The sequence below is a fragment of the Oncorhynchus keta genome, chromosome 3 (genome assembly GCF_023373465.1).
Source record: "Oncorhynchus keta strain PuntledgeMale-10-30-2019 chromosome 3, Oket_V2, whole genome shotgun sequence".
Lineage (NCBI taxonomy): Eukaryota > Metazoa > Chordata > Actinopteri > Salmoniformes > Salmonidae > Oncorhynchus > Oncorhynchus keta.
Window position 1 is genome coordinate 25,295,333 of NC_068423.1, and position 15,382 is coordinate 25,310,714.

General features: G+C 43.6%; 1 protein-coding gene across 1 annotated transcript in view; it reads left to right on the forward strand.

Moving 5' to 3' along the window:
* The first annotated feature begins 435 nt into the window (after window positions 1-435).
* The window catches only part of LOC118368794 (ATP-binding cassette sub-family C member 3-like), a 76,180-nt gene continuing 61,233 nt past the window's right edge, over window positions 436-15,382 (forward strand). The window contains 1 exon segment of the mRNA XM_052493729.1: window positions 436-695. Within this exon segment, the coding sequence (XP_052349689.1) occupies window positions 660-695 (36 nt within the window). The 5' untranslated portion in view covers window positions 436-659.

A 15,382-nucleotide genomic window follows, 5' to 3' on the forward strand; every position in this document is an offset into this window, starting at 1 on the left:
TGAGTCATTTTCTATTAACATAGCTTTACTTTTACTCAAGTGTGAACATTTTAAGAAGTGTTAAGACGCTAATAGATGTGTAAACTCTACAAGGTTGTATTCTGTGGATGTCACTGAGTAGGCTGATACCTCATTTCATGGGTGAAACATCCATAGGCTGTACAGAGCATAAAAGTAATGCCCCAAATGCAATTCTGAATTTAAATACATCCACAATGCGATTTCAACTTATTTGTTTTGGGTAAATGTAACTAATAATTGTCTTTTGGTGAATTTGTATAACAACATTCAAACGTTGTTTAGCGTCATCTAGAACATTTGTGGCATGATTCCACAATTTATCGGTGTGCATCAGTTTCAATGGAGGCCTTTTATTTTGAAGGTAAACCGCTGATTCCACTATCGTTGTTATGAATGTTGTTCACAACACGCTGGTACAACATTGGTGTGACTGTTCACCTCTAACAGCATTCTAGATTGAAATGAGGAGAGAGAGAGAAGGAGGGTTGTTCAGAAGCAGAGCCAAACTACTATTCCAAATTAACTCAACGTGCTCCACTAACGTGTCTCTGTCTGTGCGAGAACAAAATAAGTTGAAAGTGACGGAGCCGACCTGTTAACGCCGGAAAAGGGTAATTCGTTCGTTGCGCCCCTTGGACATGGAGCGCTTATGCGGACCAGAGCTCCCGTTCTGGGTAAGTAAGGCTTGTCGGATGGCAGGCAGTTGAGTTCACGGTTGTGATCACCTCGTGCATATCACAAGGATCGTTAGGACGTTATCTTGGCTTCAATGTTTTCTATCTGTAAGCCGCAGAAACTGTTGTGTATAGTTGACTAATTTAGCAATGTTTCATGGTCTTGGTTTTGGAGGTGTGCAGTTACAGTACAACCATAACCCTAAAGATATAACAATGAGCCAGATGTCACTGGGTGTATAAATGTGAAGCATACGGTTGGCGTTTCCTCTCACTAGCAAATATGGTAGTGAGAGGAAGCCCACTTGCGGGCAGTGGGAGAAGATGGAACGAGAGATTTTGTCCAACATTCTGCACATTCTCTTCAATTAAACATTTGATCTCACTACAGTAGTCCGTTCCAAAAACTACAATTAGTTATGAACAGAGTGGACTAAGTTTTGTAGACTTTACTCTTTTCCAAAATAAAAAAAAAAAAAAATCGCGCTGTTTAGGAGTGCAAAGGCAAATTGAGTTATTGCACAGGCGCACTTGAGTAGGCGTTCCGTAACGGAAATATACGGCTGTATACTAGAACGCGCCAATAGGATATCGTTAGGACGTGCTTGGCTCGGCCCACATCATTGCCTGTTCTGCTCACCGACTAATTTGTTTGCGTTGGAAACGACAAGGTGTGGTTTATCTTGGTTTAGTTATACATCTTTGAAAGCTTGGTGTTGGGGATTTAAACAAGACACCGAGCGCAGTTAAAATGTAATAAACCATCAAGGAAATGTATTCGGTCCTGGATGCTTTGCGTAAACTGTAGCCAACCCATTTCAGAACAAATGTTAAATTAGTTTAAAATATGTCTATGGCCAAATTTCAACAATGCACAATTTCACTTTTTTTTAACATTTTATTTTAACTAGGCAAATGCTTATTTACAATGACGGCCTACCGAGGCGACCCTGGGCCAATTGTCTGCCGCCCTATGGGACTCCTAATCACAGATGTGATACAGCCTGGATTCGAACCAGGGACGGTTTATTTATTTATTTTACCTTTATTTAACCAGGTAGGCTAGTTGAGAACAAGTTCTCATTTGCAACTGCGACCTGGCCAATGTAGTTAACTAGTGATTATGTTAAGATTGATTGTTTTTACAAGTTTAATGCCAGCCAGCAACTTACCTTGGCTCATTGCTGCACTCGTATAACAGGTAGTCAGCCTGCCACGCAGTCTCCCCGTGGAGTGCAATGTATTCGGCTTCAAAAAATGCCAATTACTGATTATGAAAACTTGAAATCGGCCCCAATTAATCACCCATTCCGATTACTTGGTCGACCTGTAGTTGTGAGAGGTGAGGACCTTGAGTGTTTTTGCAGCCTGCCTGTACTTGGTCTAGGCCAGGGCTTTTCAAACTGGGATCCGCAGCCCTCTAGGAAGGGGGGGGGTATTTACTTAATGAATATCGCTAGCTGCAACAGAATGCCATTGTGGATACCATTTTTATGCCTCTGTGTCCAGTATTAGGGAAACTAGCATTGGGTCGTGAAACTAGCTTCAGCACAATGACAGAGGGCAGTGTGTCTGCATGTTTTTGCTCCTCCCTTGTACTTGATTGATTAAGGTCACTAATTAGTAAGGAACTCCCATCACCTGGTTGTCTAGGTTTAAATTGACGGTATAAAAAAATATTTAAAAAAACAGCAGACACCTCGACCATCCAAGGAAAGAGTTTTACACCCCTGGTCTACAGAGTGTTAGCTGTTTCTGTTTATCTGACTCTAGGGAAGTAGATGAATGGCTTCATTTCTGAGACACACACTATCCCGTTTAATATGGAGGAAAAACAGTAATTGGATCTTATTACATTTAATTTTTTTAAGTAAGTCATCATTTTCGGGATGGAAAACCTGTTTCTGCCCAGGGGTGGGCAACTTCGATGGAGGTTGGAGCCACATAAAATGTGAACTCATCATGAGGGGCCACAGTATACCCACATTCATACCCACCATGCAGTCAGTGGGCCCTAGCCTTTTACTGCCTCTAGGTGATATTCTTTCACCTTGCGAGCCAAACTTTTTAGCCCCCTCCCCCGTTGACAGTGGAGAGAACATTTATGTTTTATAGTTCATTTTCTGGAATTCTACACGTCTTTCCATGGGAGCAGCGAGAGGATTTAACCATTTTTGTAACTAATTTCCTGCAATTAAACACATTTTTGCCCGTGGGGGAGAGAAATGTTGTCTGTTTTTAATGACTGGCTGCGAGTGACTAACAAAATCAACGAGGGGGGTCGGTAATTCGACCATGAACACTACTAAGTTTTGATAGCTGACTGCTAGACTAACTTACCCATCAAAAATGTTTTACTTGACATTGGCTAATTGAGTGACTACAACACTGTCAGTCGCCGACAGTCAAGAGCTGCTGATGTGGGGCTTTACCTAGCGTAGACTTATAGATGACCTGGAGCCAGTGGGTTTGGCGACGACTATGTAGTGAGGGCCAGCCAACGAGAGCATACAGGTCGCAGTGGTGGGTGGTATATGGGGCTTTGGTGACAAAACGGATGGCACTGTGATAGAATGCATCCAGTTTGCTGAGTAGAGTGTTGGAAGCTATTTTGTAAATGACATTGCTTAAGTCAAGGAGAGGTAGGATAGTCAGTTTTTAGAGTGTATGTTTGGCAGCATGAGTGAAGGCGGCTTTGTTGCGAAATAGGAAGCCGATTCTAGATTTAGTTTTGGATTGGAGATGTTTAATATGAGTGTGGAAGGATAGTTTACAGTCTAACCAGACACCTAGGTATTTGTAGTTGTCCACATATTCTAAGTCAGAACTGTCCAGAGTAGTGACGCTAGTCTGGCGGGAGGTTGCGGGCAGCAATCAGTTGAAGAGCACTTAGTTTTACTAGCATTTAAAAGCAGTTGGAGGCCACGGAAGGAGAGTTGTATGGCATTGAAGCTCGTCTGGAGGTTAGTTAACACAGTGTCCAAAGAAGGGCCAGATGTATACAGAATGGTGTCGTCTGCGTAGAGATGGATCAGAGAATCACCAGCAGCAAGAGCAACATCATTGATATATACAGAGAAAAGTGTCGGCCCGAGAATTGAACCCTGTGACACCCTCATAGAGACTGCCAGAGGTCTGGACAACAGGCCCTCCGATTTAACACACTGAATCCTATCTGAGAAGTAGTTGGTGAACCAGGCGAGGCAATCATTTGAGAAACCAAGGCTATTGAGTCTGCCGATAAAAATGCGGTGATTGACCGAGTCGAAAGCCTTGGCCAGGTTGATGACTACTGCTGCGCAGATTTTGCAGCTCTTTGAACACCAGCTGTCTGGATTTGGGTGAAGGAGAAGCGAGGGGGGGGGTCTTGGGCAAGTTTCTGCAGGGGGTGCAGAGATGATGGCCGGTGTAGGGTTAGCCAGGGGAAAGCATGGCCAGCCGTAGAAAAATGCTTATTGAAATGATCAATTATCGTAGATTTATCGGTATCAGTGTTTCCTCAGTGCAGTGGGCAGCTGGGAGGAGGTGCTCTTATTCTCCATGGACTTTACAGTGTCCCAAAACATTTTGGAGTTCGAGCTACAGGATGCAAATTTCTGTTTGAATAATCTCGTCTTTGCTTTCCTGACTGACTGAGTATATTGGTTCCTGACTTCCCTGAAAAGTTGCATATTATGGGGACTATTTGATGCTAATAAAGAATGCCACAGGATGTTTTTGTGCTGGTCAAGAGCAGTCAAGTCTGGGGTGAACCCAGGGCTATATCTGTTCTTAGTTCTGCATCTTTTGAATAGTAATGTCTTTGACACAGGTGGACAGCATGTAACTTAACGCCTTCAGTTCTTCACCGGGAATTGCCTCTGCTGCAACAGGTGTACTGTTGATATTTGCGGTAAAGCTGATTATTTTGTGATACGAGTGAACCATTTTTGTACAACATCCAGTGGGGTGAGTTTTTAAAGTAGAGAAGTGAGCTGAAGACATGATTCAACTTTCTTTTGTCTTCTACAGTTGAATGGAGCTGGACTTTGTGTGACAATCATTAGTCTTCAGGAAATGTGGTTTAGAAATGGTGACAACAGACTGAATGGTAAAACATCCATGTGTGTTAAGGACATTCAATTCCAGTTTCAGTTTCATTCACTTCCAATTGTAGTGTATTTTAGGGGAAAACTAGATGTTGGACACAATAGATTATATAGAGGTTTTTTCAGTGTCTGTAAGCTGTAGTGCTCTTTGACTCGGGGATATCCCACGGGGTTAAAGAAAAGACTAGAATTCTATTGGAACAGTTGCGTTCGCTGGTCCGGTAGACTTCTAGCCATTGCGCTATAACGCTATTTAGCAATAGCTGCAACTTCCTTCAAACTGCACACAGAGACATAAACATTTTAATCCACAAGTTTATCTGACTCGGGGTAAATAGAAAAAGGTCTTAATGGCCAGAATCTCTCAGTATCCGTTTGACTCCAGTGGTGTTGTTTTAACGTTAAGTAGGGAAATGCTGACTTGACTAAATGTATTCCAGTCATCATGACTCTGGCTCCCCTCACTTTGATACCGTATTGACTTATCGTTGCCTCAGATGACTTTGAGCTTTCAGAGATGATTCACGTTTCTTTGGTTCCTTAATTAAGCAATATATCATGAGGCCATTGACTTATTCCACATTTAGTTGTGTTACAGCCTGAATTCAAAATATGTGAATTCAAAATATGTTTGTGTGTGTGTGTGTACACTTTTCTTTGGATATATCCACAATAATTAGACTGATGTATGAATCTGGCTCAGAGATGTTGTCAGTCTGGACACATGAATATTCTACACAACACCGAACTAATTAACAAATCCCCTCCGATTACCCACTATCTGGCGATTAATGTAGAGGGAGAACCCTTGGAGAGGTATGTGTGTGTGTTGTGTTAAAAGAGTGAGATTGTATAAGAGGGGGAGGGAGAGCCCATGGAGAGGTGTGTGTGTTTTGTGTTAAGAGAGTGAGATTGTGTAAGAGGGGATACACAGACAGTGAAAACATGAGGGGATCTGTGTGTGACGCGAGTGGGATGAGTGGTGTCAACAACCGTGGGATTCCATAGAATTACAGTGGAAAGGTCAACTGTGCTGTAACCTGTGCTGTATATTTCCAAGGCACTACCATTTGCTAGAGAAGTATTTAGTTGGACAAAAGCCACCATAATTTGCAAATAAATTCATTAAAAATCCTACAATGTGATTTTCTGGATTTTTTTTTTTCTCCTCATTTTGTCTGTCATAGTTGAAGTGTACCTGTGATGCAAATTACAGGCCTCTCTCATCTTTCTAAGTGGGAGAACTTGCACAATTGGTGGCTGACTAAATACTTTTTTGCCCCACTGTATACCACGGCTTTCAGCCAATCAGCGTTCAGGGCTCGAGTCACCCAGAGAACACAGATGACATCAGACAAGATCTATGAATGCTTGCTTCTAATGGCACCATGAATAACATTTTCAGCACTGTGAAGTTATAGAATATACAATTGAAGTCAGAAGTTTACAATACACTTAGGTTGGAGTCATTAACTTGTTTTTCAACCACTCCACAAATTTCTTGTTAACAAACTATAGTTTTGGCAAGTAGGTTAGGACATCTACTTTGTGCATTACACAATTAATTTTTCCAACAATTGTTTATAGACAGATTATTTCACTTTCATCGAGTGGGTCAGAAGTTTCATACACTAAGTTGACTGTGCCCTTTCAAACCACTTGGAAAATTCCAGAAAATTATGTCATGGCTTTAGAAGTTTCTGATAGGTTAATTGACATAATTTGAGTCAATTGGAGGTGTAACTGGATATATTTCAAGGCCTACCTTCAAACTCAGTGCCTGCTTGACATCATGGGAAAATCAAAAGAAATCAGCCAAGACCCCAGAATAAAATGTGTAGACCTCAACAAGTCTGGTTCATCCTTGGGAGCAATTTCCAAATGCCTGAAGGTACCACTTTCATCTGTACAAACAATAGAACGCAAGTATAAACACCATGGGACCATTCAGCCGTCATACCGCTCAGGAAGGAGACGTGTTCTGTCTCCTAGAGATGAACGTACTTTGGTGTGAAAAGTGCAAATCAATCCCAGAACAACAGCAAAGGACCGTGTGAAGCTGCTGGAGGAAACAGGTACAAAAGTATCTATATCCACAGTAAAACGAGTTCTATATTGACGTAACCTGAAAGGCTGCTCAGCAAGGAAGAAGCCACTGCTCCAAAACGCCATTAAAAAAGCCAGACTATGGTTTGCAACTGAACATGGGGACAAAGATCATACTTTTTGGAGAAACGTCCTCTGGTCTGATGAAACAAAAAATAGAACTGTTTGGCCATAATGACCATCGTTATGTTTGGAGGAAAAAGGGGGAGGCTTGCAAGCCAAAGAACACCATCCCAACCGTGAAGCACGGGGGTGGCAGCATCATGTTGTGGGGGTGCTTTGCTGCAGGAGGGACTGGTGCACTTCACAAAATAGATGGCATCATGAGGAAGCAAAATTATGTGGATATATTGAAGCAACATCTCAAGACATCAGTCAGGAAGTTAAAGCTTGGTCGTAAATGGGTCTTCCAAATGGACAATGACCCCAAACATACTTCCAAAGTTGTGGCAAAATGGCTTAAGAGGTTAAGGACAACAAAGTCAATGTATTGGAGTGATCACCACAAAGCCCTGACCTCAATCCTATAGAAAAGTTGTTGGCAGAACTAAAAATCCATGTGTGAGGAAAAAGGCCTACTGACCTGACTCAGTTACACCAGCTCTGTCTGGAGGAATGGGCCAAAATTCACCCAACTTATTGTGGGCAATGCTACCAAATACTAATTGAGTGTTTGTAAACTTCTAACCCAGTGGGAATGTGATGAAAGAAAGAAAAGCTGAAATAAATAATTCTCTACTATTATTCTAACATTTCACATTCTTAAAACATAGTGGTGATCCTAATTGACCTTAGACTGTGAAAATTTACTCTGATTAAATGTCAGGAATTGTGGAAAAACTGAGTTTAAATGTAGTTGGCTAAGGTGCATGTAAACTTCCCATTTCAACTGTAGATGACTCATTATTTTATTCGCCATGGGGAAATTTTCACACTCACCGTAAACACTGACTGCAGCTATTGAGAAATCTTGGCACCCAGACCCAAAACTAAGAGTTCTGGGAAAAGAAACCTTTTTGTACTCAGCCGCCATTCTTTGGAATAGTCTTGCAACAAACTTTACATTCATTATCTCCATGGTCTTTTTCAAGTTGTCACATAAAATGTTTTGCTAAATAGCAGTAGACTTACAGTACTGGGGCTTATTTGTGTCAGCCAAGGATTTATTTGCATACAGTACCTTTACAATGCAAACTTATCAAACATGCTCACACTTCCTTTTTTCCACCATAACCAGAGGGTGTGTAACATACTTTCACTATAGGGGGGGATGGGAGAAGCTGCAAAGCTACGACTGTTGACATTGATGTGTTGATGTCAAAAGAACTACGAACGTTAATTACTAAACCACAATGTCAACAGAGTTTGATTCCAGATTTGGTCATAAAGTGAGCAATAACGACCGGCGAAACACTTACATTCATTCTCTAATCAGTCTTTTCACTGGCATCAAACGAAGGGTAGCCTAGTGGTTAGAGCGTTGGGCCAGGAAACGAAAGGTTGCTGGATCGAATCCCAAAGCTGACAAGGTAAAAAAATCGTTAATAATTGTTTACTCCATGTGTTGTCTGTTCACACTGCTATGCTTTATCTTGGCCAGGTCACAGTTGCAAATGAGAACTTGTTGAGAACTTGTTCTCAACTAGCCTACCTGGTTAAATAAAGGTGTTCTCAACTAGCCTACCTGGTTAAATAAAGGTGAAATAAAAAAAATAAAAAAATAAAATGTTGGTTGAAGGCATTCAGTTGTACAACTGACTCGGTATCCCCTTTGGACCAACAGAGCTACTAACACCACTAGTGACATGATATTTGTTCTTCTGGATATTACAGGGAAGACTGAAGACGTTACCAGAGAGATGGCTGCTAGAACCAGGTTAACACAGCACAACAGACCTGCTTGTGTAGAAGGCCCATTTTTAAGATGAAAAGATATATGGTAGATGCTGACTTATATTTAGCAGACGCTCTTATCACAATCATAGTAAAGTACACCTTAGCTATCAGCAAAGTATTTCGTATTTTATAAGGATCCCAATTAGCGACTGCCTTGGCAAAACACTCCAAATAAAATAATATACATAACACTAAATAATACAATACAAAATTACAATACCTAATGTATAAACATGCCTGTCTCTTCACAGTCCACGCTGTGTTGTAAGGTGTTCTTTTATCTGTGTTTTTGCTAGCTTGAGTTACCTGGGTTACCAGAGTTCCATGTAGTCATGTTACCAGAGAGTTCCATGTAGTCATGGCTCTATTTAATACTGTGTGTTTCCCAGCCTCTGTTCTGGACCTGGGGACTGTTTTGTGCCCATAAGTGTTCGGTACCTTCTAACCCATCAATACCTCGCACAAAGAGAAGGGGGAGGTGGATACCTAGTCAGTTGTACAACTGAATGCAGTAAACTGAAATGTGTCTTCCGCATTTAACCCCTCTGAATCAGAGAGGTTCGGGGGACTGCCTTAATCGACATCCACGTCATCGCCGCCCGGGGTACAGTGGGTTAACTACCTTTCCCAGGGGCAGAACGTCAGCAACCTACCACTCACACACCGCAACCTACCACTCACACACCGCAACCTACCACTCACACACCGCAACCTACCACTCACACACCGCAACCTACCACTCACACACCGCAACCTACCACTCACACACCGCAACCTACCACTCACACACCGCAACCTACCACTCACACACCGCAACCTACCACTCACACACCGCAACCTACCACTCACACACCGCAACCTACCACTCACACACCGCAACCTACCACTCACACACCGCAACCTACCATCCAACCTACCACTCACACACCCCAACCTACCACTCACACACCGCAACCTACCACTCACACACAGCAACCTACCACTCACACACAGCAACCTACCACTCACACACAGCAACCTACCACTCACACACCGCAACCTACCATCCAACCTACCACTCACACACAGCAACCTACCACTCACACACAGCAACCTACCATCCAACCTACCACTCACACACCGCAACCTACCATCCAACCTACCACTCACACACAGCAACCTACCACTCACACACAGCAACCTACCACTCACACACAGCAACCTACCACTCACACACAGCAACCTACCACTCACACACAGCAACCTACCACTCACACACAGCAACCTACCACTCACACACAGCAACCTACCATCCAACCTACCACTCACACACCGCAACCTACCACTCACACACCGCAACCTACCATCCAACCTACCACCTACCACTCACACACCGCAACCTACCATCCAACCTACCACTCACACACAGCAACCTACCACTCACACACAGCAACCTACCACTCACACACAGCAACCTACCATCCAACCTACCACTCACACACCGCAACCTACCATCCAACCTACCACTCACACACAGCAACCTACCATCCAACCTACCACTCACACACCGCAACCTACCACCTACCACACACAGCAACCTACCACTCACACACAGCAACCTACCACTCACACACAGCAACCTACCATCAGCAACCTACCACTCACACACACAACCTACCACTCACACACAGCAACCTACCACTCACACACAGCAACCTACCACTCACACACAGCAACCTACTACTCACACACCGCAACCTACCACTCACACACCGCAACCTACCACTCACACACCGCAACCTACCATCCAACCTACCATCCAACCTACCTCTCACTGTGTGGCTGTTCACTAGTGTGATGGTTATTTGAACTGTTGATACAGCTAAATAATTACCACACTGGGGAGGTACCTGTTCTGGCGCAACAGACCACTGTGCAATGGCAAGCTAGCAACTTGGTTATACAGAAATGGGCTCATTCAGTCCAGTCCCTTCGATTTACACAACCATGCTGTGTATATTGCTTTTGTCCTGTCATACTAATATGATTCAGCCCTGGCCTGCTCTTAAACCCTGGCCTGGCCTGGCCTGCTCTTAAACCCTGGCCTGGCCTGCTCTTAAACCCTGGCCTGGCCTGCTCTTAAACCCTGGCCTGCTCTTAAACCCTGGCCTGGCCTGCTCTTAAACCCTGGCCTGGCCTGCTCTTAAACCCTGGCCTGGCCTGCTCTTAAACCCTGGCCTGCTCTTAAACCCTGGCCTGCTCTTAAACCCTGGCCTGCTCTTAAACCCTGGCCTGCCCTGGCCTGCTCTTAAACCCTGGCCTGGCCTGCTCTTAAACCCTGGCCTGGCCTGGCCTGCTCTTAAACCCTGGCCTGGCCTGGCCTGCTCTTAAACCCTGGCCTGGCCTGCTCTTAAACCCTGGCCTGGCCTGGCCTGCTCTTAAACCCTGGCCTGGCCTGCTCTTAAACCCTAACCTGGCCTGGCCTGCCCTTAAACCCTGGGTTGGCCTGCTCTTAAACCCTGGCCTGTTCCTAAACCCTGGCCTGGCCTGCTCCTAGACCCTGGCTATTAAGCAGATAGGCCGAAGAATTAATGACATTTATCTTTGTGCAACTATAGAGGATGGCTATAGTGCCACATCCATTGATGTCAACTGGTTTACACTGGTTTAATAAGGAAGGAATGGTATGGTGCCTGTGATTTTATTTTTTTGGATTTAAAATGGCATCTTAACAAAGTAACCTTGAATATCTACAAATAAATGATGACTTGCTTAGAGTATTTCCAAATATTTATACATTTTACTGTCCAGCTGTGGTCTTGCATATTTTCCACGCTATACTGAAGACCATTACAAGAACACCTGGCATGTGTATACTCAAACATGACCGAAATGGCCAAATAGACTCCACTGTCTGTCTATATGACTAGAAGTGGTGGATTAGTCTGTGAGATGCAATGCATGGTACATGGATGGGGTGTGCCTTGCCTTTTGGTTTTTCACTTCTTGCTGTAGATTATGGAAGCATTTAGCTGCCGAAATGGAAATGGTCAAATGACATCAATATTATGTTTGAAATTAGATATGCATTTTTTTTTGTGACAAAATTAAAATTGAAATGCAAAAAATATATATTGCATTATCATTTTCATGATTGAATATGGATAATGTCTGCCCATTTTGAAAAATAAATAGAAAAGTGGGTTTAATATTTAATTTCCATATTATCCAGTATAATAATGACACATTTAACTTAAATGACATTTCTCATGTTTGCCATTTAATTTCCTTGTTGTGATTAGCCTGAGTTATGACAAAAACTAAATTTAATTATCAATTGGTAACGTAAGGCAGAATAGGTTGGCTGTGCTTGCTGGCAACAGTCCCCTTCGGGGTCGTAGCTGTATCGCTCAACGAGGCATATGGTATCGTGTGTTTTGGGGCTGTCCTGGCAACAACAACCAGTATGAAACTCCACAGGAAGATGAAGAACAGCCAGTGTGCGCGAGGAGTTCACAGGAGAGGACTATAAAGCTCAGCGGAGGGGACTACTACTAGTTAGCTAATATGGCTAATTGACTATTATAAACTTAGCAAAAAAAGAAACGTCCTTTCACTGTCAACTGCGTTTATTTTCAGCAAACTTAACATGTGTAAATATTTGTATGAACATAACAAGATTTAACAACTGAGACATAAACTGAACAAGTTCCACAAACATGTGACTAACAGAAATGGAATAATGTGTCCCTGAACAAAGGGGGGGTCAAAAGTAACAGTCACTATCTGGTGGCCACCAGCTGCATAAGTACTGCAGTGCATCTCCTCCTCATGGACTGCACCAGATTTGCCAGTTCTTGCTGTGAGATGTTACCCTACTCTTCCACCAAGGCACCTGCAAGTTCCCGGACATTTCTGGGGGGAATGGCCCTAGCCCTCGACCTCCGATCCAACAGGTCCCAGCTCAGTGGGCTTGAGATCCAGGCTCTTCACTGGCCATGGCAGAACACTGACATTCCTGTCTTGCAGGAAGTCCCGTACAGAACGAGCAGTATGGCTGGTGGCACCCTCCACCTCCAAATCGATCCCGCTCCAGAGTACAGGCCTCGGTGAAATGCTCATTCCTTCGACGATAAATGCGAATCCCTGGTGAGACACAACCGCGACTCGTCAGTGAAGAGCACTTTTTGCCAGTCCTGTCTGGTCCAGCGACGGTGGGTTTGTGCCCATAGGTGACATTTGTTGCCGGTGATGTCTGGTGAGGACCTGCCTTACAACATGGCCTACAAGCTCTCAGTCCAGCAGTCTGAGCACTGATGGAGGGATTGAGCGTTCCTGGTGTAACTCGGCAGTTGTTGTTGCCATCCTGTACCTGTTACGCAGGTGTGATGTTCGGATGTACCGATCCTGTCCAGGTGTTGTTACACGTGGTCTGCCACTGCGAGGATGATCAGCTGTCCATCCTGTTTCCCTGTAGTGCTGTCTCACAGTACGGACATTGCAATTTATTGCCCTGGCCACATCTGCAGTCCTCATGCCTCCTTGCAGCTTGCCTCAGGCATGTTCACGCAGATGAGCAGGGACCCTGGGCATCTTTCTTTTGGAGTTTTTCAGAGTCAGTAACTACAAGTCCAATACATGTGTGTTTCTGAACGATGAACCATGCTGTCTTGTTGACAATACGACCTGGCGACGCAGGTTTCGGGTTTGATTTCAGCAGGGCTCTCCTCCCTCGCCGCTTTTGCCTGTTCACGTGACGGGCCACAGCCCGGTGCACCCTGGTCCAGCTTAATTAAATGCCCTCCATATAAGGGCTACTCTACAGCATGGTATTGTCCACAGTAAAATGAAATCTAATTATATTCTCTTGTTCGTTGCTTGTCCAGCTTTTGTTTGCATGCCAGTAAATACTGTAAATGTTACTGTAAATGTTACAGTATTGAATCCCACAGGGGACAGTACCAAAGATTGTAAGGGACAAGATGATCTATTCTGCAGACCATTCTTCCAATGGTCTACACTTGGCACCTTCCTTTCATGGACTAAAGAGCAATGGATTTGTACAATTGGTTAGTCTAGATCAGTGTTCCTCTGTCTTGCCAAATGGGAGACAGTGAACATTGTCATCCCTACCTGTGCTATAACACCTCCATTGAACTATTCAATAAGACCACACTTGGGTAAATTGAGTGAATGAATGATTGGTTATGACAACATGCACTAAACTGGAGCATACATTTACTGTGAACAATAACAAAACAGTAGGATATCTGAATTGAATTGGATGTTAAATCTGTTTTTAGGTTTCCATCCATGCTAACTTCTTTTTTTTGCATAATTTGTGCACCTTTTTCCACAGGCGGTTCGGGCTGATGACCTGCCTCTGGATCTGATAGAAACTGGAAAGGAACATCATCCCCAACCATAGGACTAATATTTCTAACTGTACTGAGGAGGAAGAGGGCAGGATTATCCCTGAACTGCTTGACGTGCTCTGTCAATTACAGCGCCACTTTGTTCCCACTAAGTCACATGTTCAGTAACATGCTGACCAGACCGGTCACATGCTTATTCAATTATTGCACCAATTATTGCGTTGCCAAGGGCTACAATAGAAGTCATTCCTATTTCTGACGCAGATCGCGCTGCATGTCCTGCCTCTCCCATCTCCTCATTGGTTTATAGAAGCAGGTGCCCATGTGCCATCTCCTCATTGGTTTATAGAAGCAGGTGCCCACGTGCCATCTCCTCATTGGTTTATAGAAGCAGGTGCCCACGTACCATCTCCTCATTGGTTTATAGAAGCAGGTGCCCACTTGCCATCTCCTCATTGGTTATACCCACGTGGGTGATTGGAAAACAAAATGTTTTGCCGGTTGTCCTGTTAATACTATGGAGTGTAGATGCCAATCGCCATATAAGTTCAAAGATGAAAAAGCCCGGAAGGAGGAGAGTTGACTAGAAACTATTCGGTCGGCCGTTTTATGTGTGGATTAATTGTCGGAGTAGAGGACCTTGTGTAGTTCAGGTAAAATCTGGGGGTTGGTCTCTTCTGCTCTGTTCACTCAAACACATTCACCGCTGGCTGGTCCTGAAACACTGCAGATATGGAGTTTGATACAATATGCTTTACTCTCCTGTCTATAGCTGCTTCCTTTTATCTTTTGATGGTAACAAAAAGCTTCCATACTCACTCAGGTTTTTGGGACTGTTTTTCAGGCCTCACTAAACCGCAAGCACTTTAGTTCTGTTTAGGTGTGCTATAATGTGGCAGGTAGCCTAGTGGTTAGAGCGTTGGACTAGTAACCCGAAAGGTTGCTGGATCGAATCCCTGAGTTGACAAGGTAAAAATCTGTTGTTCTGCCCCCTGAACAAGGCAGTTAACCCACTGTTCCCCGGTAGGCCGTCACTTCATATCCTTGACATTGCAGTCCTCATTAGGAGTTATAACTGCTAATGTCAGTTTGACTTTGACTGGCTAGTAACCTTATTTGCATACTGTAAGTACATCAACCTATAATATATTTAATTTATTTTGCCCAAATTTGATTAAAAGGACATAAACCCTGACAGAAATCTAATTAGATGTTATTTGTGTTCGTTATGAATCCCAGCCTT